The sequence below is a fragment of the Cupressus sempervirens genome, chromosome 3 (assembly GCF_028749045.1).
Source record: "Cupressus sempervirens isolate cs-2001-9-10 chromosome 3, ASM2874904v1, whole genome shotgun sequence".
NCBI classification, from domain to species: Eukaryota; Viridiplantae; Streptophyta; class Pinopsida; order Cupressales; family Cupressaceae; genus Cupressus; species Cupressus sempervirens.
In genome coordinates this window covers 89,258,037-89,285,226 of record NC_143120.1, presented here as the reverse complement: position 1 = coordinate 89,285,226, position 27,190 = coordinate 89,258,037, and the positions used below count along the sequence as shown (strand labels likewise).

Sequence of the window (27,190 nt, the reverse complement as noted above, 5' to 3'; positions counted from 1 at the left end):
GCTCCATAGAGCTAAGTGATATCCCATTAGTTCGTGTCAGGTGACTCTCCTCCACCTGTGTTAGTAAAGGATCTTCCTCCGAAGCTACTTCACGTGTAGGTGTGTGAAGATATGTCACTCGAGGTGTTGGTGTATGGTGAAACCTGATACTCAGGTACGTGCTCAACCTTTGAGTTCTGCTCTCTCTGTCTATTTCTTCAGGTGATGCTAACAATGCTGTATCCACCAAAACCACAGCATCTAAACCCACTACATCCAAATGAACACCCGATGTCCTCAAACCCTCACCTATCTGTATCTCCATCACTCGAGTGTCCATCTCCTCATTGGGTACAAGTACCTCAGTCCTAGCCTCTGGTATGGCTGGCAACATCTCTTGAGCAAGCTCCATCATTACCTCTAGAGCAGTTCTCAACATCGGTGATGGCTATGACTCTACAGCTACGGCCTCTGGAATGGATAGTGTCTCTATAGCAGGCTGAATCGCAACTGTAGCCAGAGTCATCAGAATTGGCTATCTAAATTGGCCAAACCCCAGAATGTTGTGTACCTACTAGAACCAAGTTTGCCATCAGTGAGAGTACAGGCCGTGGAAATCTCAATGGTGTAGCTATAATTACTTCCACCTCCTCGTCCTCTTCGTCCTCCTCGTCGATCTCACTCTCCTCGGAAGAAGTCTCCTATTTCCTCCATCCAGTCTTAGTTGTTTCTGTCCAATTGTGGTCTTGCTGCCCAGTGTATCAAGATGTCTCCACTGCATGATTGGGGGTTCGCCTAGCACAAGTGGTCCTAGTTTGGCCTCCAATGCGTCGTTAGGGATCATCTACATCATTGCCTCCAAGAATAGCCCAATGGCATAATACAGCATGTAGAACGTCTGGTGTTGCAGTGTCATAAATTTGTACATCCTTTCCGCCAACAGTGCAGCCCAATCGTACACTCTTCCATGTAAGATCTCTCGTTCATCATCACCACCTACGGGAATGAAATGTTTGAAGCGCCACTGGATCCTATGAGGCGACTTTTTACTACATCCATAAGGCAATGCCATTGCCCTTCCTACACGTTGGACTTCTTTAGTCCTCTGCCCTTCAACGTGTCTATGAGAGCTTCTTGCTCCGTCTGTGTCAAATCCCTACATACCAACTGTATCAGTTGTGCCCTTACCTCTCGACTCAACTTTTTTCGGCTTGTTTTCGCTCTTCTTTCCCCCTCGTGCATGCCCAGGTATTCTAAATACCCATGTGAAATCTGTCAATCTGGATAATGTTACCAAGTTGCATCCAAGATAGGCAAACATACTGGTTCGAGAAAACCTATCGTACATTTCTATCATTGTGCACAAAAACCCTTCATAGTCCCGAATACAAAATACAAGCATTTGTATTACCCATTCAACTTGTGCCTTCTGAATGATGGCCTTCACTGGATGGTTATCAGGTGTCTCCTGCCACCAGTTCCTGCATTCTACTCCATTCAACCCTTCAAATGAAGCATTCTGCGTTGTGGGATTATTCGTCATAGCCAGTTGTGTTGGTTGCTTCCATTTCTTTTTGCTTAGTCCTGTACTTGTGCTTGTACTTGTGCCTCCTGCTACACATACTTCGGATGGCAAAGTCTTTACATTCTTGTTCATGGTTGCAGTTGTTGTTGTGTCTTCTTCCAATTTCTTTTTCCAAGCTCTCTTCCTGGCTAAATGCATAACTATCACCTATTTGTCGTTTTGCTTGAAGAAGACAAAACAATTAGGTCAGTTGTAACTTTCTCTTGAATGGTGGTACGGTAACTATTAATTGAAACTATACGGCTGCACTTCTTTGCTTGTTGTGGTCGAACGGATGCAATGCTTCTCTCCTCCTAAGACTGTATAGCTGCTCTAGCTCCTGCTTCTTTGTATATTCTGCCTTCTCCAATCGTACAATGAAGTAACTTATCTCTTGGTTAAGCCGTACGGCTCTGTATGGTGTACGGCAATTCTATCTAGCTATCCTTTCCCTTTGCTTGGTCATATGAACAACACAATCTCTAGTAATCGTACGGTATGTGTTTTTGTTGTCTCTCCTAATGTTCATACAATGTTAGTCAAATCTACTCTATTCATAATCATATGGAGCTAACAACTCTTTGTTCCATGGCCGTACAGTATCTTTACATTTGTTGTTTTCCAGATTTCTCTGTGTCTACCATATGGTACCTTTTATAACTTCTTTGTCTACCGTACGGTGGTCTTCTCTATTGATGGTCGTACAGTACCAATTCCTGTTGAATGGTCATACGATTTGAATCATATTTTGCTTCTGCTAATACCTATACGATGCCTGCTCTCCTTTTTTTTAACTGTACTGTACACGCACCTGTTTGCATTCATATGGTATTCACATTCCTCTTTGGTCCTTAAATTTGTCGTATGGTCCCCACCTCAAGATATCATAGTTATACGATATTTACTATGATTGTCATACGGTGCCTACTTCTTTAGCGCACAATGCTCCCTTTAATAGTCATACGGTACCCCACTTCTTTAGTGTACGGTGCTCCTTCCAATAGCCTTATAATGCACTCCTAGGCCGTGTGGTACTAGCCTCAAGGTTCCTCCTATTTGTGGTGGTCGTACAGCTACAATAATACTTTCTTCGCTTTCTCCTTGTGTTGTTCTAGGCCGTATGATAGCTAATATAAGGCTACCAATGGCTGTACAGTGCCTTTTTCCATTACTTTATGAGTGTTCTTTTATATTATTGAAACTACCCACTATGAAAATTTTAATTCTTTATTATTTACACTTATTTTACATATATACACCACTACTTGTTATTATATTGCCTCTCAATTGCTAGTCCGCGAGAGCGCATTACTTCTTTCATGATAGATTTTCAACTTCGACCCATTCATTGCGTCGGGCACTTCCTTCCCATCTAGCATCCATAATTCGATTGCTCCATTATCGCCAACTTCATGGATCTTGTATGGTCCTACCCATTTCACTTGAAACTTTCTTGGTCTGATCTTGTTACACCCATTATACTTTAAAACTAATTAGCCTAGTTGAAATTTGTTCAATTTTAAATACTTATCATGCCATGCCTTACACACCTCCGTGGCCCATTGTGCTTGCAATCGTCACTCATCAATTTATTTAAATTATACAATCTTTCCCTCAGGCTTTCCATATCTCCCACCTTGTTTTCGATCACAATTCTTCAACTTAGTACCATGAATTCCGTCGGTACCACTGCCTCTTGTCCATACATAAATTGAAACGGACTGTTTCCCATGGTTATCTTGTATGAAGTTCAGTATGCCCATAACACTAATGGTAACTTTTCTTCCCAATCCTCTACTTCGACTACACATGATTTATAAATCACTCCGACTAGGATCTTATTCATAGCTTCCGCTTGTATGTTAGCTCTCAAGTAGTACAGGCTCGACAAGGAATGGATTTTGAACTCTATTGTCAGCAATCGGATGATGTGATTCACGAAGTGTCCCCCGCGGTCACTTGTCAACTATACCTTGTGATAATTTTCTCGTAGATAAATTTTGTTGTGCTTACTGCAGAGTTTTCAGGCAAGGCCCACGCATCTACCCACTTGGTTAGGTACTCCATTGCTACCACGATGTACCTACATTTTCTAGTTTGACTTACCTTGAAGGGTTCGACAAAGTCCAACCCCCATCTTTCAAATAACTCGTGTGTGTGAAGGATTCAAAGGCATGAAGTCTCTCTTCAGTGATTTTCTAGCTCTCTGACATGTATTGCAGGCAACAACCTGTTGGCATTATGATACATTTTTGTCATTAGTTACAACACTTATTGGATTCTGAATGCTTACCGAGCTCTCACCGGACATTCCTTTGTAAGCCAAGCTTTACCTAGTTCTCAGTGTTTACCGAGTGATCGAGGTGAACAAAGAAGTCAGTGTTTACCGAGTGATCGAGGTGAACAAAGCAGCCAGTGTTTACCGAGTGTTCGAGGTAAAGAAAGGAATCAGTTTTGACCGAGTGAAGATGTACTTAGTATTGACCGAGAACTTCGTGATAACCGAGCTCCTGAGGTTATCAAGGAAATTAATTCTACCGAGCTCAAACGGTTATCAAGGAAACTAACTATCACCGAGTCACAAGGTTCTATCGAGTGTTTCCTTTGATCACCGAGCTACAGTTCAGATAGAAGTGTTCACCGAGTGACATCTCTTCTACCGAGTCTCCAGTGGTTACCGAGTTCAGAACTACTCGAAGTGTTTAGTATGGACCGTGCCTTCACTTCTACCGAGTGCATGACGATGCCGAGTAACGCAGTGGACGCCGAGTATCAGAAGGACACCGAGTCAGTTCAGTGAACCCGAGTTTTTACCTTGGGCCGACTTTGTATAGAGATTTGCACTTGTTGTTTTGGCCGACCTTGCATGTATTGTTTATTTGGATGGTATATATATGCAATGTATTGTATCATTCAAATGTAATGGTAATGAATGAAAATGTGAAAGTATGAAAGAAATACATGTGTGCGAAAGTATGTGTGCTGAGTTGTGAAGGTATTCAGCAAGGTGAAGTTTTGGAGCAGAAAAGTTTTATCTATCACATCAAGGTGAATCAGAGCATAGCGGATCTTATCAGCAATCAGTTGTAATCAGATCCACTGTTTCATTCTAACAGGTGAATCAGTTTTTGTAAATCCTTTAACAAGGTAGACTTAACAGTCTTTTGTAAATCTCCTAACAGAGTGCATACTTTATTGTATGTTTGTAAATCCTCTAACAAGGTGGATCTAGCAATCCTTTGTGCTCCTAACAGGGCAGATCACCAGAAGTGGTCATTGTAAGCCTTAACCGGCCAACTTCATACTGCAGTAACGAAGTTTTGTGGGTTTCATCCCCACCCCAGTTTTACTTTCTATTTGGAAGGTTTCTGGGTCACCAAATCTGTGTGTTCAAGTGTTGCAAATGATTTTGTTTCATGCTTACAGTAGGTTACTTGGATGAATGGTGAATATATCAGTATGCAGTTTTATTGTTTGAAATTTTAAAAGTTACTGATTCACCCCTCCCCTCTCAGTAACTTGTCATATCTTGAATATTTCCAACACAACCCACTCCCTGGCGTCGTTGTGCACGGTTGGCCACCATAACCCTACCAGAAGTATCTTCCGCGCAATTGTATTCAGCCCCATGTGTCCACCTGTTGGTCCTTCATGCGCTTCCTTCAACACCTTAGGTATTTCCTCCAAAACGCATCGCCTTAAAATTTGGTCGGGTCCCATTTTGTACAGTAACCTGTTGATCAACTGAAATGACTCCTTAGCACAAGTTTCCTTTTCTCATTCGGTGACATCTCCCTAGGAAATTGGCCCGTCGAAAGATATTCTCTGATATGCGTGTACCAGGATGGAAGTATAGCAATCTAGAACAGCTGTGCATCTGAAAAATCGTCATTAACTCCTTTCATCAATTCTCCTGATTTAATCCTCAATAAATGGTCCGTACTCACATGACTCTTTCCTGGTCGTACCACAATCTCGAATGTAAATTCCTGTAATAGTAATAACCATCTACTTATCCTTCCTTGGATGATCAGCTTGTTTACGAGATATAGCAAGGCCTGACAGCCTACACGGCATTGCCAGTAAATAATGTCTAAATTTTTGTACTGCGTACACCATTCCGAGTACCTCTTGCTCTATCGTACTGTAATTTTTCTCTACTTTAGATAGCAGTTTGCTTGCAAAGTATACTGGGTGATCCAATCCATGGTTCCCTGTTTGGGCCAATGTTGCTCCGATCGCATAGTTTCACACATCAACATGGACATGAAACTCCTTATCCTAGTCTAAATAATCCAAGATAGGTGTTGTAGCTAATCTCGTTTTCAGCCCATCGAAAGATTCATTCTAATCCGCTTCCCATTTGTAAGGTTCGCCTTTGCAAGTGAGTTTGTCTAGCGGGTAGGATATTTTCACAAAGTTCTTGATGAAACTTCGATAGTATCCAATATGTCCAAGGAATGACTTTACCTCTGTCACATCGGTCGACGGTGGCATATCCAAGATTACACGAACTTTGTCAAGATCCGTCTTTAATCCTGCTTTGCATACTATATGTCCTAATAGCTTCCCTTGCGGCACCATGAATCTGCACTTCTTCAGATTCAATGCCAGTCTCGCTCGTCTGCATCTCTCGATGCATTATTTGAGTGCGGTTATATGCTTGTCTTCTGAGCTGAATATTGACCAATCGTTGAGAAATGTCTTAAAGTTCCTAACTGACATGTTATCAAATATGTGTAATATAATTCTCTGAAATGTGGTGGGGGCATTGCACAATCTGAAAGAAATTCTATTCTAGGCATATACTCCATCTTCCACGATGAACGTTGCTTTCAGCCTATCCTATTTGGCGATGGATATCTAATTGTATCTAGAGAATCCATCCATAAATGAATAGATTTCATGCCCCAGGACCTCTTCCAGAATGCTATCGGTGAATGGTATCAGGAACGGATCCTTGACCATTACTGCATTCAGACACCGAAAATCCACACATTCTTCTCTGAGTGGTGTCCTCCTTCAAAGTTATCACAATCGGTGATACCCACTCACTCGTATGCACCCTAAAAATAATTCTTGCTACCAACATTCAGTCAATCTCATCAATAACCCGTGCAGCATAGTTTTTGTTCATCCTGTACAACCGCTTCCGTACGGGTACTGCACCTTCTATCAAAGGTATCCGGTGGACACATAACTCCAACAATACTCCTTTTAAATCCTTATATGTCCACACGAACACATCCTTATACTTCATAAATATTTTGAACGTTACAGCTTTCAGGATTGGATTCCAATCATCTCCCACAAAGATATTTTTTGGATTGGCTTCATTTCCTAAGTTCATTGTTTTTACAGTAGGCTCTTCGTACTTTATAGGTTTGTCATCGCTAAACATATGCCCCAGCATTTTATCTACATGTGCTTCTCCCTCCTTCACTTCGCTATACTATTTCAGAAACTCGTTCCCTTCTTTTCCCTCTTGGACTCCTAACATGTTATAGCTCGGAAAGAGCTTGTAGTCCTCCATCTACCAATGGAGTAAGTCATTCACCGAGTCCAAGTCGTCATCATTCGACCCTCCTAATCTCAATACTCCTACGTCAGGTTCCATTCTTTTCTTCCCTTTGTCGTCACCTTCACCTTTGCCTTCGAAATCCAACAACGCTGCCTCCTCACCTACCATATGTGTGTGCAAGTCGATTACAAATCTTCAGCCTCCACCTTCCATGGACAAAGTATTATGTTTCCAATAGTGTTTCACCTTTGCCTGTACGAGCTAGCCCCGTCTGAGGATGGCGTTGTACCCTTTTCTTTTTAGCGGTATGACCACAAAGTCCAATAGGAATGGTTGTGTGTCAATAGTTACAGGTTGTGCCATCAGGGTCCCTAAGGGCTTAATCTTGTGTTGATTAGCAGTGAGTAATGAAATGTAGGTGGCCACAACGTAGGTTGTCCCAACTTTTTCCATATATCCTCTGATAGTACATTTACTCCTGACCCTCCGTTGATGATTGTGTCCGTGAGTACAGTTCCTAGGATACCCATCTCTACTATTGCTAGATGACTTCCCGTAGTGAGTGCCAATAGCATTGGGTCTGTTGCAATCACTCCACTATCATCCTTTCATGTCTCTTTCGTTGCTTTCGGGAGTGGTGTCATGTTCAGTATCGTCATTCACAACTGAGGCATTATAAGAAGGTCATTTAACTTCATAGGAACTTCCATTTGCATTCTCTGCCTTAAAATATTTTGTTCTGCCAAGTTCCTCTTCGAGGTGCCGATAGTGTCTTTTGTTTGTAATTTTTCCGTTTCCATTTATTTTTCCAACTCCATTCGTGCTTGTTGCAACCTCTTCTTTTCTTCCTTTGCATTTGGGTACATTGCCTTCTTTGCTTGTTCGCAAGTGATGGCTAGTATCTCCTCATCACATGCTTTGATGCTTAACAAGTTCACCCTTTGCTTAAGGCATTTTGAATCCTCGTGGTATCCCGGACTGCACCATCTACACAACTGTGGCGTTTCCTTCATGGTACAGTCTCTGGCGAAGTGCCCCCAGAGGTTGCATGCACGGCATGGTATCATCGGTCATCCACTCGAGTCATACTATATCCGACTTCGGCCCCCATTATTGTTATTATTATTATTGTTACCACCTCATCTGTGCCGATTATTCTTGCGGTATCCTCCTGAGGTTGCATCATTATTCGTGTTCATCTGAGGGACACTTCCTACGTCAGTAACACTTGCTAGTATCCCTTTGTCTCCATATTGAACGGGCATTCCTTTGTGGAATGTCCCACAATCTGGCAAATATCGCAAAATTGTTTTTTCGGGCAAGAGCCTTTGTGTGGCCCTCCTCCTTACAATCCATACACCACAATTCCCCTTTCACCGAGTCGGGATTCTTTTTTAGATTTTTAAGCTCCTTCATCATCCGTAACATATCCTTCTGTAACACTCAAACCTTCTTACTTGATTCTTCGTCGTTGTTGCTACTTTCAGAAGATGAATCGTCTGAGTCCGATGATTTGTGTTTCTTCTTTCTACTCGTTTTCTGCTCACTCTCCAGATCCATCGCCCGATTATACGCATCTATGTACGATGTTAGAGGTACAGTTTTCATCTTTTTCTTTAGTGTTGGTCGTAGCTCTTCAACAAACCATCTTTTCTTTAATCCGTCCACTAGTTGGCTCTCCATTTTCCCCACCAGCTCCTTTAGCCTTCTTGCATATACCCAAATTGTTTCATTCTTCCCTTGTATCGTACTGTATGTTTCCGCTACTATTTCATTATCATCCCTCAATACTCAGAATTCTACTATGAATTCATTCTTGATGTTCGGTCATGTAGTTAATTTATGAGGATCGACATCCAAAAACCAATCAATTGCTACACCCCATAGGGTCGCCGGAAACTATCGGATCCAGTCATCTTGGTCTATTACACCGTTCACCATCCAAATCGTTTCACATGTTTTACAATGTCTAATTGGATCAGTCGTCCCATCACCATTGAACTTTGGTAATTTTTCCTTTGGTCCTATCATTGCTACTTTCTTCTAATTATGTGGTACTTGTTGTATACCCACACTGTTCTGAGCACCCGTGTTGTTCTGAGTACCTACGTTGTCCTGAGCACCTGCGTTGTTCTACACAACCGCATTACCCGGTGAGAAAAGATCTTCCTCAAGAGAAGTTGTTCAATTCTCTACCTATATCCGCTCGTCGAGTGTATCGGGAGTGAAGAGTTCACTCCACACTTATGCTCCTTCAACACTTCGAGCCGTGCGAGTTACTTCCCTTCAGTTCGGATTCTCTACCCTCAACGTATACAAGTTAAAAAACTCCTCCCTTGTCTCTTCCACCAAATTCAATCGATGTCGAGTTTCTTCGAGCAATTTCTCGACACTCCTTAGTCTGCTAGGTGAATGCACTCCCTCCGTCTGTGCTCCTTCACCCCCTCGATCTCCGTTGGTAAGCTACTGAAACTTCTGTCTGTGCTCCGCCTATTGTACTAAAATTAATACTTCTTGTTTTGTGTGTATTTCATCCTTATCTTTTAACTTATTCCTATCTTTATTAAGAAAATTCGGTATTAATCTTCATAAGATTTCCTTCGTTCCAGGTTCAACTAGCAGCAATACCAAATGTTCACCATACAGGGTAAGCGGATACTTATCACATATAGTATAGTAAGAAGATATAACACAAAATATATACTTTATTCATAAATGCAATATGCACTCCAAGTACAATGCTTACAATAATGATTATGATGATGTCTCAACAGTCCCTACGGATGATATACATATACTTTCCCGAAGGGGTGACTCAACCGTCACACGCCCTTTTGGAGACAATTTTACCCATCAGCTACAATATAGAATTTACCGACAACAAGTAGAAGAGTTAGTGTTTTAATAAACCAAATAAGGTTTGCATTATGTCTTTAAAGCTACGTAGGGCCCCCGCAAACAGCAAAAAAAATTTTAAATGGTTTTTTTGGGGTGTTTTGACATTACCCGTCCGGTTGGGAAGGAGGAGATGGCCAGCAGTATCAAGGATGAACAAGGGACAACAAAGTCATCTAAAATACTACTAGTCGTCCCTAAGTTACCTAAAATAACAATTGGTCATTTCTGGGGCGTTCCCAAACTTGATAAAACAAGGACAGCTCTGGAGACAACAAAAATCCATCCCCAGAACGGGTACAGCCCCAAAATCGCAGGAGGTACGGCCCCGTGGAACACAGAAGAAAAGGCATTCAAAATTCAAAAAATACTAAGAAAATGAATGGATTAATTTGAAGAATTCTAGAATAAAACAAAAAAAATCATGTCTTGGGAAAATTCTAAAAGAAAGAAGGCACGAGAAAGGGAAAAAAATAACTAAAACTTTAAAAAGTAAAATAAAGTGATTTCTTCTAGAAGTTTGAACATGAAGGAGAGGATAAAATTTTGAAAATAAGGAAAAATCCAAAAAACATGATCAAAACAAAAGAAATTTGTATCCAAAGAAATTCCACCTCATTTATGGATATTATAATTAGCAAGTTTTAAAGAATGAGAACAAAGAACTCTTATCAAGAGAATTTGACCTCTTTCTTAGAGTTCAAGTTTCCTAAATTTGGGAAAATAAAAAAACAAAGCTACAATCTAGGGATCAACATCTTGAAACACAGAAAATTGCCTATATAAGCAACAAGTTTGGTGTTCTTCTAATTCATAAGTTGCAAACCAAAATGTGGAGCTCAAGTCTCAAGAAGTTTTCTGATTGCAAAAGCACGACTGAGAGTTCAAGGTGATTTTTATGGCCGCCATTAAGGAGTTCAATCTTCTCTCCTACAGTGTACTAATAACAAAGCTGGGGCCTTGGGATTGCTTTTTGGTTTGGAACTTGCAAAATCACCTTCTATATCTAAGTTACATGTTGAAGGGGATTCATCCATTATTATTAATGTGTGTATTAAACATCATGTATATAATTGGTCCGTCTAGTATATATTACATCAAGTATGGTCTCTTCTTGATTCAATCTCTGAATGTTACATCATGCATACTTATAGAGAAGGCAATCTTTTAGCTGACTATCTGGCTAATTTGGGTACTGACGGGGTTTATATTAACTCTTTACTTTCCCCACTTAACCTCCTTGATCTCCCCAACTTGGTAAATATTATGACAAAAGAATATGTTTAAAATAAATCTGAGTCCTCATATTTTATTTGATAGTAAATCATGACTCCGCTATGATTTCGCATGTTTTTTCTTTTTTGGATCTCACTTGTTCTTTTAAGATATTATATGCAAGTCAAGGTCTTGGATTACACTTGCATCAGATGGCTTTCTAATATCATGGTCTTAATTGAAGTTTTGGATGTAGATTAGTGATGGTAATCTCTGTGATAATTTTTGGCTGGGCTCTAGGTCTTGCCTCTGGCACCAATCAATGAATTGTATTCATATGACTTTTGGGCTCTTTGTAATTACTATATTCTTGTTTTGGGAATCTCTAGGTCAAGATTCATTAGTGTTGATAGATACTCTCTCTTGATGCAGTATTTCTTCTTTTGCATCCTTTTTTTGTATTAAGCAATGATCGGAGTTTTTCTTTTCTGGTTCTTTTCTCCGGGAGCTTTTTTGAACCAATTATTATTAATATAAATATAATGTTTCACCAAAAAAAAAAAAAAAAGCTTTTTCAAGTTAAAACAGTTTTCTTTCAACTTTTTTTTTTTTAATTTTTTTTTTCTCATTTCCAGAAGATTTCTTTAGAGTTTTTGAGCATTAAATTTAAATATTGGCAGGTCAAAAAAATGATTTTTCATCAGTTTGATTAATAATTTTCAATCACAGCTCCAATTTTTTTCAAGATTTTTGAGGATTGTGAGGTTTTCTAACTTGATGAACAGATTTAAGAGAGTTTCCATACAGGTTCCAGGCAGTTCTTTATTAAATTTCGAAATTTCAGTCTAAAATTTTCAGAATTAGAATTAGAACAGATTTGATGAATTTTCTGAAGTGTTGAGCAAGTTCTTTTCTTGCTTTTTCATGTTTTCATACCTAATTCGTGATTTAAATTTCAAGTTTTCGGAAAATTAAAAATAAATCTTGAAACAAAAGCTTGTTGAAAGAGATATTAATTCGGGAAAAAAAAATTCCTTTCTAACTTAGCTATTTTTATAGAAGACAGATGGCATCTTGAGGAGGAAATTCAAGGACAACTCAAATAAAATTCCAGAATAAGGGAATACAGTTTAATTCCAAGATTTCATCAAAGTGGAGAAGAGTTGCAGACATCAACCTTGCTGATATGGATCTTACAGATTTCAAGAAAACAATGTACTGGCTGGATGAATTTGTTCCTACAGCAGTATCTAAAAGAATGATGAGAGATGGACTTATTCAAGCAGTTGGATTTCCACCAGCAGTGCAGTGCAATAAACTGATGATAAAATGTGCCAGGCATTATATCATCATGGAGAGGCAGATCATTGCACCTAATGAAAAAGTGCTAGCCTATCTTGGAGAAGTTGCTATCAGAGAAGCATTTGGTAATCCCGAATACCATTCAACTGTTTACAAAACAGTGATGAAGCCACCATGATTTTCTAGGCAAATCTTGATTCCTATTCAGAAACTATCAATAAACAGTGGTTGCAGAAGCCTAGAGCTCATCATAGTAGCATGCTCAAGAAGCTTTTCTGAACAGACTTCAGATTAAAGTATGGAGATATCATGATATCATCTTCCTTCTGCACGGAGTTGTGGGAAATCCTCAAGCTTCTCCATTTGAGTTATGGATGTTCAATTTTACAGAAGAAACCAACATTAGAGTGACGATGATTAATTGGGCCAAGATAATCAATGAAAGTCTTAATAAGCAGCTAAGGGGATTGGAGCACACCAGAGCTTTCTCCATGAGTTCTGGTCTAATTTACATGAAGGCATGAACTTACAAGTATCTTGGATTGGATTACAAAGGCGAGGTGGGAAACAAAGCTAATCAAATTAAAGCGTATGATTGTTATCCACAGTTGCATTGAGAGGAAAGGATTCATTTCAAAAGAGTCAATGATGCATTTTTTTATGCATATCACGAGAAAGTTACAAGGAAGCACTCACCAAAGATTATCATAGGAGACCAAAGATTTAATTAACAGGTTGCAGTCTTGGTACATCCAATTCCCTAGGTTCACATATATCAGAGTTCAAGGATTTATAGGGTGTCCTTACAAGCTTCCAGTTTGTCCTACTAATAAGATAGTCTTACTCGAAGTTGAGACAGCTGGAGCTATTTGAGAAGATTCAAAGAGGGAAAAAGAGGGTTAAGGTTTCTTTTCCCTTGTTCATAGGAAAGATGCTCAAATCATGTCCATCCGCACAAGCAGCCGAGAGAACAGATATTGAATTGCAATGGTATTCACTTGACTTCTACAAATCTAGGACTAGTTTTGATCCCTATCACCATATTGGGACAGTTAATGGACAAGGGTATAAACATGTGGTAGAAGTTGAAGACTTTTGGACCAACTTAGTCAGTGACTATGAAACTAGGAGGAGGATGTGTTTAGGGATATCAGTAAATTTAATCAGATCATCTGAGCTTTTCCCAGTACCTGATCAGCTAGAAAATGATGGAGATTGCATCCAACCACGTTATGAAGAAGAAAAAGGTAAGGATCTTCCTCTAATCAAATAGCCAGGCTGTGAACTTGCAGACTTGTCCATATTGATAAAACCAGTTACCAAGTGTACCAAATGGCAGGTAGATCAGAAACTCCAGAAGCCAAGGGAAAAGGAAGGTGGTTTTCACTTGTGATTTGATGGGTAGCGTAGAAAATGATGAAGCAAACCCATAATGTCTCTTCTTCAAAACTCTGATATGTTTTTGGAGTATTATTAATAATTTATGAATATAATTTGTGCCCAACACTAATAGCATATACATGTATATGTGGATATTAGTATATTGTGTTTATCAATGCAGGATTCAAGTCTCAAGGTGCATTATCACAACAAAGATATTGAGGTGGTGAGATGTAACCCTAACCCTGATCTGTAGCAATTGTTGTTTAGGGCAAATTAGGAAGAAGATGTTACAGATGTTGGTTGTGAATCGCATTGTGTTTGCCTTCATGGAGGCAGCAGGCTTGTGACACTGCATGTTTATAGTGGAAATGAGAAAGCTAGACTTCCCCTTGCTGGAGGTTTATCCAGAGTAAGACTTCTCTTCTATTTCATTTGTGAGTGTATTTGGATCTTCCTCTACTTGTTCTTCTAATCCTTGCATGTTCATAAATCAATCCATTGCAACATATAAAAGTGAGTTCGCTCAAGAATAAGGAAGAAGATTCCGACTGACTCCTAACAAGAAAAGTACACCACATTAGTAGTATGGCAAGAAAGTTTACAGTAGTATGGGATTTATTTACGGGTTCATTTTATTGTCATCGAACATGCCTTCTTTTTAAAAGTCTGATGACTATACAGCCTTCAGGATGCACCAATTCCAACCTCCAAAAGGTCCATATGGTAGTATTTAATGGGTAGAGAATGAGAGATGGTAGAGAATGAGAATGATGTGATTTCTCCAGCCTGTTTCTTTTGTTGTGAACTGCATAAGTAAAATGGCCCCCTTGAGGAGTTGAATACTTCCATGTGGACCATTTGGAGTTTGCAATTGGTGCATCCCGAAGGTTCTATAGTTATCAGAAAAGAGGAGAAGGTGTGTCCGATAACAATAAAATGACCCCGTAAATTACTTAAGTTCCATTATTTGCAAACTTTAAACTCAGTTTCATGTACTAATCCTGAAAATACAAAAATCACCTGTTAGCTATATAGTCATCCAGCTTGTAAAACTAATTGCAATTCCACTCACTGCAATAAAGCATCCCACAAACCCAGCTGATGTGTGGTGAAATTGCAACCTAATGATTACAAGCGCGACACATGTTTGAAAATGTTAAGAATGTTCAAGCCTACCAAATATAGATTTTCAAAGGACATTATCACGCTCGATCTTTCTTACAAATAAGGATAATATTCTAGGTGGAAAGCTTCAGGGAAATTTAGAATAAATCCAACGCTCGAAGCCAAACATTAATTTCTTAAGCTATTTCTTTCCGAAATTCTATTTTACTTACCGTTAAACTTATAATTTTGTACTTTCTTACGCAATTCAAACGGCAAGTTACATCGAGAAGCTGTTGTCAACAAAAAAAAAAAAAACCTAAAATTTGAACAATTTCGAAAGCATCTTGCAATGATTGTAACCTAACGCGATTTCAATTTAAGAAAATCTGAAATTCAATTTCAAGGTCAAACGAGAGAAGAGCTAAAGAAATAAAATCACCACGTTACCGCATAAGTTGTGACCGTAGCTCCTATTAGACCGATAATAAAAATTCCGATCATTCGCATCCCATTATTTTCTCGTTCTTCATTCTTTTTCGTATTATTGCTATTCCATGGCTTGAAATTTTCATGCCGTTTATTCTGATCTTTATTGTCCTGTTCTGAAGTCATAATTCTTCCTCAGTTTATTGTCACCCTTATTCGTTTAAGCCCCGGCTTTTACAGAGCAATTCCATTTGCACTTATTTTCGGAGAGAAGACTTTTCAAGTGCTTAATCAGGAACAAAAACGACTATAATACGCTCATGGCGTTGCTGTCTATATATGCCTGATTGCGTTGCTGTCTATATATGCCTGATTGTGTTGGACCAGATACCAAATTATGAAGAGAGATTTCACGTTCCTCTTTGCTCTCGTATATTTCATTGTCCCAGCTTTAGCACTTCAATTTTATTTATTTATTTGCTAAAACATATCGATAGAGTTACGGGTGGAATTTGACTATTCGTAAGTAAGTTTTAATTTTAAAATATAATAGTTTGAGTCAAATATTGGTACAAAAGTTTTAACTTTGTAAAAAATAATGAAATAGTTTAAGTTATTAGTTTGTAACTATGAAATCTATTGAAAACCGTCACACGGCAAAAATGAGCTTTGGTAGGTTTTGTATGGTTTGCGTCTGAGTTCTTTTTGCCTTATTGTCTGTCATTCCGCATTTAGTGCGGGAATTTGCTTTAGGATATAATGGCCTCGGCCCTCTCCGGCCCAATAGTTGTTATTGGTGCTAGAGTTGTTGTTGCATGCGAACATGGACCCACCGAGCAAATTCCCGCACAAATTTATGCCCAAGATATTTCACAAGGTAACTCCTCTCCTGGCCTAGTTTTGAATATTTATGCTTTTGAATCTGCTTGCCAATGGCTAGAAACCCAAAACCTTATTAGGTAATTTGTGGGTCGCAGGACCCCCCAAGGGATTCGCCTTGAAGGGATTCAGAACCTCACTAAGGGCTTTTTTTAATTTCATTTTGGTAACCCCTCCCAAACTGAGAGCATTTTCAGCCATGGGTCGAGGACAATTCGCTCGTCTCTGCTTGTTTTTCAAAGATGGTCTTGAGACTTTTGCATCTCGGATGACCACAAACTTAGGGTTCCAGTTTGGGTAGAGTTCCTTGGGCTACCCATCCCTTGCTAGTCTTTTCTCCCAGAAATTGCCCAAACTGTGGGCAAAGTGATTTGCGTGGAACCAGAGAAATTTTTTAATGCTCGCCCTTAGCGAAGGGTCTGTGTCGAGGTTGACCTCTCTAAGGACCTTAGAGAATCGGTGGAAATTCATATCGGTGCTACCACCTTTACCCAAAAGGTGTTTTACCTGAATCTCCCGAATATTTGCTATTGTTGTCAATTTGCTAGCCATAAGATAAAGAATTGTCCTCTTCTTGAGCGCAATCGCTCTTCGATGCAAGATCCTGAGCCGGCTGCGGCCGTTACAAAAGATGAATGGACAATGGTTGTCAAGAAAGGTAGGGGCACTGGTAAGCCAAGCCCTGTTTCTCAAGAACCCAGTCGTCCTAGCTCTAGTGCAGTTCCTCTTGTGCCCACAACACCTAAGGTTTCCATGGTTGTGTCGCCACCTATTTCAAACCCTATGTCACAGGGGACAGAACTATCGGAGGTCCAAGTCGCTCAGGTTTGTGTGCCTCAACCAGCTTCTATGATTTCCTCTCTGTCTCTTCGTCACTCTCATAGCCCTGAAGGCCGGAATGTAGTTGCTATCACTGGGGATAAATGAAGAGCCATCACTTTGGGTGACCCCTCGTTTGAATCCTCCACTTTCTTGCATAACAGCTTTTCCTCGCTTGAGGACGAGGAGAATATGAAAGCTAGTTTATCATGAATTTTCTCTCCTAGAATATGCGGAGGCTAACAGATCTCCCTAGAAAATATTATGTTCCTGATACCAAGTGTAGGCTTGGCAATATTGATGTTTTGTGCCTGCAAGAAGTCAAAGTCTTTAGGTTTCTTCTCAACTTAGCTTGTTGTGTGATAGGGTCAGATGGTGTTAGCTTTGCTTCTTAGCATGAAGCTAGTTGAGGTGGTGTAGTCACTCTCCTCTCCCCTCGGCTTTTCCCTTTTGTTATTTCCCATGGTTCTGACCCCATGCAAAGAGTTGTTTGGATTTTTCTATCTTTTCAAAATCATTCTTTTGGCATTGTCAATATCTATGCCCCTAATTATGCAGTTGAGTGATCACACTTGTGGAGGTGCTTAGCTAATTCTTTGTCACCTACCACCTGGATCTTCTGCTAAGATTTTAATATGGTTGAGTTGGCTATTGATAAAGTGGGCCTTCCGCCTTTTTGATGGTCAACTGGAGAGTGAGAAGTTTGGTTTTATATGCGAAACAAATTGGGTCAAGATTTTGATCCCAATGTTCATCACTGTCGGACTGATGGCGTCTGGTACACATGGTCCAACTTTCGAGAGGGAGCTGATAGGGTCCTTAAAAGGTTGCACTATGCTATGATTTATGCTCAGTCTTTTTTCTCTTTTTCTCACACAAGTCTGCTACCTGTCACTCCACTCCCTAATGTGACTCTTTCAGACCATTTTCCCATCCACTTCTCTATTACCTGGCATTTCGCCCCTCCTCGTAATTGTAAAATTTAGTTTTACCTTAATACTTCAGTGTTGTCCCATCTGCCCATCGCCCTCATATTTTACAAACTTGGAACCTTGAACATAGGCCCCACTCTTCCTCTAGGTGGATTTAGTGGTGGAATGATGTCATCACCCTATTACGAGGTTTCTTTGCATTTATGGGAGGCAACTGGCCTCTTACTACAAGCAATCCTATGAGGCCATTACCAAAGATCTTTGTATGGCCACTGAAGCTCTTGCCATGAATCCATTTGATATGGATCTCTAGGTTCGGCTTGCCAACCTTCGCCACTAGAAGCAGGTTGTAGACAATTATATTACCCAAGGAGTTCAACTCAAAGCCTGCCTTCACTGGCTAGAGGTTGGTGATTGAGCTTCCAAGGAATTTTTCAATGCGTTGAGGGCTTGCCACTCTACGATGGGGATCAAACGCATTTGGGAGGATCAACACACCTTCTCTAAGCTTCCTGACATTCTCCAAGCTTTTGTTCGCCATTATGAAAAAAATTTCACAGCACAGGGTCCCTCAGTAGCTTGGACCCAAGCCTTGCAAGCTTGTTTGGTTGTCATTCCTAAAAGACTTGCTCCAAAACAATATGTGTTCTATGAGCAGAAGCTCACTTTAGCGGACCTCAAGGAAGCTATCTTCTCCATGGCAGATGGTAAGGTTCCTGGTTGTGATGGCTTCCCTTATGAATTTTAAAAAACATTTTGGGATGAGATTGGACCAGACCTGCATAAGGTTTACATTGAGCCCTACAATTCTCGTTCTCTAGGCAATATTATTAACAAAGGAAATATCAAATTCATACCTAAGGCGGGTGACCCTGAAGACATATGCTATTGGAGGCCTATTACTTTGTTGAATGTCTCCTACAAGATCATTGCCAAGGCTCTCTCTTAAAATTTGTCATCATCTTCCTTAGATCATTCACCCTGAACAAACAGGTTTTATCAAATCTCGTTATATCCTGGACAATATAATTGTTGTGTGGGAAGGGATGGAATAGTGTAATGACCCCATCTTTTAGCTGTCACGTTCTCCAAAGTCTAAGTGAAGCATAAGAGGAAATTAAATTAATTTCTTATAAAGTCATTAAACAAATTTAAATTAAAAATTAAAAGGTGACTTTATATTTAATTTATTTAATTGATTATTGTATTACAAGGGAGAAGCTTCTAGAGTGTGTATTAATTATTGGAGAGGTGGAAGCCTCTAGTAATTTAATTTTTTAGAAGCACAATTAATTATTGTATTGCAAGGGAGGAGTTTCTAGAGAGTGCATTAATTATTGGAAGGGGGAAGCTTCTAGCACTTGCAATTAATTAATGTTTTAGTTCCTTCTAGAAGGGTGAAGGAAAAGGATAAATAGGGGTGAGAGTCTCATTGTTTAGCAATGGATTTTTTGTGAATGACATGTGATAAGAGCTTGGATGTGTGAATCACATATCTTTCTTGGCAATAGAGGATGTTCATCCTCTCTTATAACATTCTAGACATCATTCCCTTGGGGTTTGGCTTTTGGAATACATTGCTTTGTACTTGATTTCATCATTATGAGAATTAATATAATTTCAACATCGATTCAATCTTCAGTTTGCATAAAAATTCTATTTTGGTAGTTGGTTCAATTTTTGGGCATTCCAGGGTGCCCATTATAGTGGTATCAGAGCTTCCCATTATAGTGGTATCAGAGATTCCCATTACAATGGTATCAAAGCTATAAGTCTTGTCATCCTGTGGAGATCTTCAACATCTATGTTTGAGCATGCGACAAGGGCTTTATAATTTTCGCAATACCAGAGCAAGACAAAGTAGGAGTTCAGATGTAGAACGAACAAGATAGTTCGTCCGTGCAGACGGACATACAATCTAGTCATATAGACATAGAGGAGACATTCTTTGAACAAGACGGTAGTATGGGTGACCGAGATGATAGGAATACCAATCCAGATCAAGAAAATGTAATGTTTAGGTTACTGGGTACATTAGAGGAGGGGCAGTAGATGCAATAGAAGCATAATAGGCGAATGGATATGATGTAACAAGAGCAGAATAGGAAAATGGATATGATGCAACAGGAGTAGAATAGGCGAATGGATATGATGTAACAAGAGTAGAATAGGCAAATGGATATGATGCAACAGGAGCAGAATAGGCGAATGGATATGATGTTGTAGCTAATGGCTAGATAGATGGGCATCAATATTAATCCAGGTGATGCCAACAATGGAAAAAACAATAATAGGGGCAATGATAATGGAGGTCGGGAAAACATTAATGGTAATAATGGACATGACAACAATGGAAATGAGGCTGATAACTTTAGACATGTTGCACGCTCAACTCGAACAGCCAGCTCAAGACCTCTTCTACCCACCTTCCCACCTAGAGATCCAGTTCTATCGATTAATGAACCACAAATTGTGGAGTTACAGGATCAATTTAGGAGGGATTGGGAGGCTAGTGGACCAAAGTTTTAGGCGGACATTTCTCTCAGAGATTACTTGGACTTGAGGATGAGACACATGTCCAGATCAAGAGGACGAAGTCAAAACCTTGAACTGGGAAAGAAAGTTGGGAAACTTTCTTTACCTTATTATGATGCTTCAGGGAAGATGACCACACGAGCTTGGGTGCAGAAGATGGATACATACTTGCAGTTGAATCCTATGCCTAAAGAGGAGGCTATAAAGTATGTAGCTATTCACTTAGATGGAATGGCACATGAGTGGTGGCACCATGGCATGGTAACCTTGGGACATAATCAGATCACATCTTATGAGGAGTTCACTAAGAAGCTCATAGAGAGATTTGATACTAGGGATCCTAAATTATAGTTTAAGGAGTTGGCACAACTCAAGCAATGGGGATCAGTTGAGACGTATATTAGTGAGTTTCAGAGGTTAGTTGTGTTGGTCACAGATATTTCAGAGAGGGGGTTAGTAGTGTTGTTTATGGATGGACTCTCAGAACCCTTGCGAGGTTGGGTCAAGGGGCATGACCCAGCTACGTTGAAGGAGGCCACTAAAAGGGCCTGTGACTTAGCACCTTCTTCATTTAGGAGCAGATTTCAGCACAAGGATTCTTATATGAAAAAGGACAAGGAGAAGGACAAAAAACCATTTCACAAGGATGCTCAGCCCAAAAGAGATAAGTTGGATAATGACACCTTGAATGATTTAAGAAAGAAGAGGTTATGTTTTCATTACAGAGAGCCTTGGAATTTATCTAATAAGTGTCCTCTCAAGGCTAAGGCAAATCAAATGGAGTATTTCTCAGCAAAAGAGTTACAGTCAGAAAGGGAGGATCAACACTCTAATTCATATGAGGATAACACTACAGAGGAGAGCAACATTCCTGAGGATGAGAAGTCATTAGCACGATTAACGGGGGCTCAGAAGGCAATCACATTTAAGGTCAGAGGTACTATCCAAGGGCAGAAAGTGATCTCACTCATTGACACTGGAGCTACACATAATTTTATAGATGCACAATTGGTAGCCAAGAAAGGTCTATAGATTGAAGAGCATGCCAAATTTAGAGTTATGGTAGCTAATGGTGACAAACTATTATGCACTCAGAAGATATCTAATCTTCACATTAGGTTTCGAGAGGGCTCTGAGTTGGAAGATGAGTTTTATGTGGTAGACATGGGAGACTATGATGTCATCCTTAACATGGTATGGATGGTCTCGCTAGTAGAGTTCACACTTAACCTAGCAAAATTGGAGATGAAGTTTCAGCATGAGAGAAGAATTGTTGTACTTAGAGGACTTTCAAATGGGATTTGCAGAGTAGTTTCCCTGAGGAGAATGCAGAAACTTTTTCGACATAATAACATAGAGTGGGCAATAGAATGTTTCACTATGCCAACTTCACAAGAGCCACAAGTGAAGAGTCATCCACCAGATATCTAGGAGATACTTGATAGGCACACTAAGGTATTTGGCGAGATTCCGCATGGGGTTCCTCTTGATAGGGGGATAGAGCATGTTATTGAGCTCAAGGAGGGAGCCAAACCAGTCATGATTACTCCCTATCATCATCCTAAGAAACATAAGGACTAAATAGAGAAGGCAATTAAGGAGTTGTTGGAAATAGGGCATATCAGGCCTAGTAAGAGCCCCTTTGCTTCAGTAGTAGTGTTGGTAAAGAAGAAGGATGGGACGATGCACGTGTGCATCAATTATAGGGCATTAAGTAAGAAGATCATTAAGAACAAATATCCCATCCCACGAATAGATGAGTTGATTGATGAGTTACATGGTGCATGCTTTTTTACAAAGATTGATCTATGGTCAAGGTATCATTAGATCAGGATAAGGGAAGAGGACATTGAGAAGACAACTTTTTGGTGTCACTATGGCCACTTTGAGTTTTGGTTATGCCATTTGGGCTAACCAATGCCCCTACTACGTTCCAGAGTTGCCTGAATCAGGTATTCAGGGAACAGCTTAGGAGATTTGTCTTAATTTTCTTCGATGACATTTTAGTCTTTAGCAAGACTTGGGAGGAGCATTTACAACATCTTGAGATGGTGATGTCCACTTTGGAGAAAGAGTCACTATATGTCAAGGAATCTAAGTGCGAGTTTGGGATGATTGAGCTACTATCGCTTGGGCATATCATCAGCGCAGATGGAGTTCAAGTAGATCCTGAAAATATTAGGGCTATTGTTGATTGGCCTACTCCTACAAATCTTACACAAATTAAGGGATTCCTTGGTCTTTGTCGATTTTACACGAGATTTGTTAAAAGATTTTCACATATTACTACACCCTTGACAAACCTTACCAGGAAAGGGGCCTTCACATGGATAGAGGTAGCTCAAAGAAGCTTCGATCATTTCAAGAAGGCAATGTCATCATGTCCAGTACTAGCTCTACCAGATTTCACAAAGCCATTTGAGCTTCATTGTGATGCATGAAGAGATGGGATTGGGGCGGTCTCGATGCAGGAGAAGCATCCCATTGTTTTTGAGAGTAGGAAGCTTCGTAGAGTGGAGAGGAGCTATTCCATCTATGATCAAGAGATGTTGGCTATAATGCATGCATTGGCTAAGTTTTGGTCCTACCTAGTTGGGGGAAAGTTTGTTATCAAAACCGATCACAATAACATCAAATACTTCATGAGCTAGCGTTATTTGAATGATAGACAACATAAGTGAATTACGAAGCTACAGGCCTATGACTTTGACATTGAGTTTTTCAAAGGTAAGAAGAATGTGGTGGCAGATGCTTTATCTAGGAGACCTCATATTTGTGCTCTAGTTGAGATTACAGGAGATTGGAGAAATAAGATCACAGAAGAGTATGTGAGGGATACTTGGGCTTATGGAGTAATTGCAGGCACCATACATGATGATCATTACATAGTGATGGATGGATTGATTAAGTTCAAGGGTAGGATATATTTGATTCATTCATCACAATTTAGGGAAGTAATACTAAAGGCATTTCACCATGTACCTACAACTAGACATCCAAGGGTCTTTAAGACCTATAGGCAAATCAATGAGCAGTTCACATGGAAAGGGTTCAAGGATGATGTTCACAAGCATGTTAGGGAGTGTGTAGTTTGTCAGCAGAATAAGGGAGAACACACATATCCTGTAGGGTTGTTACAACCTTTGCCCATTCCGAATAGGAAATGGGAAAGTATTTCTATGGACTTCATCACTGGGTTACCACGAGTACAAGGGAAAGATTGCACCTATGTGATAGTTGACCTATTGACAAAGTTTGCTCACTTCTTTGCTATTCCATCCACTTACACAATAGCACAGGTGGCTGATCTTTTCTTTAGAGAAATATTCAGGTTACATGGGCTACCTAGTTTCATTGTGAGTGATGACGATAGTAAATTCATGAGTACTTTTTGGTAAGAACTATTTAGGTTATGTGGTATAGATATTACACCTAGCACTAGTTATCATCCATTGACAAATGGGCAGACAAAGATTGTGAATAAATGGGTGGAAGGATATATGAGGAACTATGTGACTACACAATAGAGGGCTTGGGTCAAATGGCTACATATGGGAGAGTATTGTTATAACACCACTTATCATATTTTCATCAAGATGACTCCATTCATGGCACTATACAGTTATGAAGCACCTAGTTTCATGGATCTAGTTTTGGGGGATAGTAGAGTGCCCAAAGAAAAACACTTCTTGCAAGATAGTCAGGTTATTTTGAGGGTGCTCAAGGAGAATATATAGCAAGCCCAAAATCAACATAAATTGTATGCTAACCAACACCGGATAGAGTGCAGTTTTGAGGTTGGGGATATGGTTTACCTAAGGCTACAACCATATAGATAGTCATCACTCAAGAAAAGTAAAGCAGAGAAGTTGAAGCCTAGGTTTTATGGCCCCTACAGAGTGATTCGCAAGGTGGGCAAGGTTGCTTATGAGATTGAGCTTCTAGAGGGTAGTCAGGTGCATAATGTGTTTCATGTGTCAAGGCTTAAGAAAGCCATCAGAGAGAGAGTTGCGCCTTCAGCAAAATTTCCACCATTAGATGAGGAGGGAAAGCTTGTATTAATTTCCAAGGCTATTCTGGATACTAGGGAAAGGGCTCTGCGAAGCAGGTTGATTAAAGAAAATTTAGTTAAATGGAGATATCTACCAGAGAAAGATGCTACTTGGGAGAGTGAGCAGGTGCTATACCAAATAGGACTAAGATTGCTTGAGGATAAGCAATTTCAAGGAGGGTGGATTGTAATGACCCCATCTTTTAGCCTTCATGTTCTCCAAAGTCTAAGTGGAGCATAAGAGGAAATTAATGTCATATCCCCTTTTCAAATAATTAAAAAATAATAAACTTTGCTAAGGCAGACAAGCTCCAAAAAGGTGAAGTTTCGGCAAAAGGGGCTAATCTTTGGAAACCAATGGACTAATAAATAAAAATTATTATTAAATTATATTTTATTAACCCCTCTTGGACGTGAGTTAGGGTTATGCCCTCTTTTAAGGGGTTTGGAGGCATTTTGGGCTCATTCCAGAACTAAATTTTTGCTCATTTCTTTGTTGTTCTTCAAAGGCTTCCAAACCTGTGGAGAAGGAGACCCAAGAATGGGAGTTTGTAGGTTTCTAGGAAGGCTAAGAACAAGATTTTGAAGCCATTCCATGTGCATGCTCATACAGAGTTTGCCTTTGTGCTGAACAGTGCAGATTTGTGGGTTTTTGGGTGTGTTTTTGTCTGAGTTTGGTGTTTTCAGTTGAGTATTTCATATCAGTTTGGGTTGATGCTGTATATCAAAATTTTAAATGTTAAAATAGAGCTGAATATATGTATTGGGATGTGATTAAACTTCTGAGATAGATTATTAGTGTTTTTATGGTGTTTTCGGGCATATTTTGTGCTATTTCGGGAGCTCGGTGAGCATAGTTTTTGTCCTACATTTTTGAGCTATTGTGTAAAGGCTATACGGATCTGGAAATGTCAATTTGTAGGCTGTTATGCTGCTGAAATTTTTGTAAAAATGTCCATTTTTAGATTTATTAATAATTTGTGAAGTTGTGAAGCTTTTGGCACTATTTTCAGCATACCCGATTTGGGGTTTCTTGAGAAATTTGGTGGATCTTTGGGATATTAGTTGTTTGATTTTAAAGATCTAATTTGAGGCTTGAAATATCATGTAAAATTAGAAAAGGGACATTTCAGTGGTATCAGAGCCATGATCTTGCCAGCTTGAGGGTTTATAGAAGTTTGCATGTCAGTTTTAACAACTACCCAGATCTTGCATGTCAGTTTTGACAACTACCCAGATCTTGCATGTCAGTTTTGACAACTACCCAGATCTTGCATGTCATATTCTATGGTTGCATGTTGCTTCTAATCAGTTGCATGTCAAAATTTATAGTCGCATGCAACTAAGTGAAAGAGAAAAAAGATATTTGCAGCGAGAAAAGAATAAAGAAATTTTGATCAAACCTCCAGTTGAAAATAAAAGTACAAAATTCAAGGAAGGGAAAAGTATGGCTGATCCAGATGAGATGGAAAAGAAAATTTTCCAAGAGATCCAAAATACTCAGAAACAAACAGCGAATAGTTTGGTAGAAAATAGAGAGGCTTTGCGAATATTGACAGAAAAACTACAAGGAGTTGCATCTATTAATGAGAAAGGGAGCACTTAAGAGGAGCCAAGAAATCTGAAATCCACACTTAACCCCATGAAGGAGAGTGATGTTGTTCAATTTGCAAGTCTACACTTGGAAGATGCAGCCTATGATTGGTGGTATCATGGAATGACTACTCAAGGTCATGATCAGATAACTACATTTGATGATTTCAGTCAAAGAGTGATAGACAGATTTGACCTCAAGGATGATGAAGAGTACTTTAAAGAATTGTCAAAGTTGAAGCAAACCAAATCAGTTAATGAGTATATAGAAGAGTTTCAAAAAGTGGCTGTTATGGTACCTGATATGAGTGAAAAGAGGATTGTTTATCTTTTTCTTGGTGGTTTAGAAGATTCTATTAAGGGTTTGGTTAAGGCTTTCTCACTCTCAACCTTACAGGAAGCTATCAAAAGAAGCTTGCAACTTGAAACTTGCGTGCCTATGAAATCAATAACTAATCAAAAACTCCCAAATCTTTGGCAACATAAGGGAAATTTTTAGAAAAAGACTTTCCCAACACTACCACCAAAAGATGTGATAAATGTGGCAAAAAAGAAGGTAGATGAAGAGACTGGGAGTGAATTACGAAGGAAAAAACTTTGTTTTACTTGTAGAGAACCATGGGCTCCAGGACACAGATGTTTGGGGAAAGGTCAAGTGCACTATATTGAAGTTGCTTCAGAATCTGATTCAGATGAGCATGAGGAATTTCATATACTAAGGAGGAGGTAGAAGAAGATAAAGAAAAAGAAATTAGCAAGGATGCCACTTTAGCAGCATTATCAGGAGTCCCAAGATACCATCCCTTTCGAATTTGAGGGGTACTAGCAGGGCAAAGATTGACAGTTCTTCTTGATAGTGGGGCAACTCACAATTTTATTGATGAGGGATTTGTCATGAAAAGAGGGCTTAAAGCAGAAGATTTTGAGGGATTCAATGTTACGGTAGTTGATGGATTCACTATGCCTTGCACATGGGTGGTGAAACAACT

The 27,190-nt window shown here is 39.5% G+C and overlaps 1 protein-coding gene across 3 annotated transcripts in view; it reads right to left on the bottom strand.

Moving 5' to 3' along the window:
* Positions 1 to 15,834, bottom strand: part of LOC149564911 (Chaperone DnaJ-domain superfamily protein) — a 103,259-nt gene extending 87,425 nt beyond the window's left edge. Inside the window, exon 1 of one of the 3 annotated variants that reach the window (XR_016361974.1) lies at positions 15,414 to 15,831. Coding sequence is in view for 2 of the 3 variants with exons in the window: in XM_089818450.1 (XP_089674576.1) it covers positions 15,414 to 15,578 (165 nt within the window). In the remaining variant the exon portion in view is untranslated. Of the gene's footprint in view, positions 1 to 15,413 lie in introns of all 3 variants that reach the window. The other 2 variants (XM_089818450.1, XM_089818451.1) reach the window with 2 other exon arrangements.
* Between the last annotated feature and the right edge of the window lie 11,356 nt (positions 15,835 to 27,190).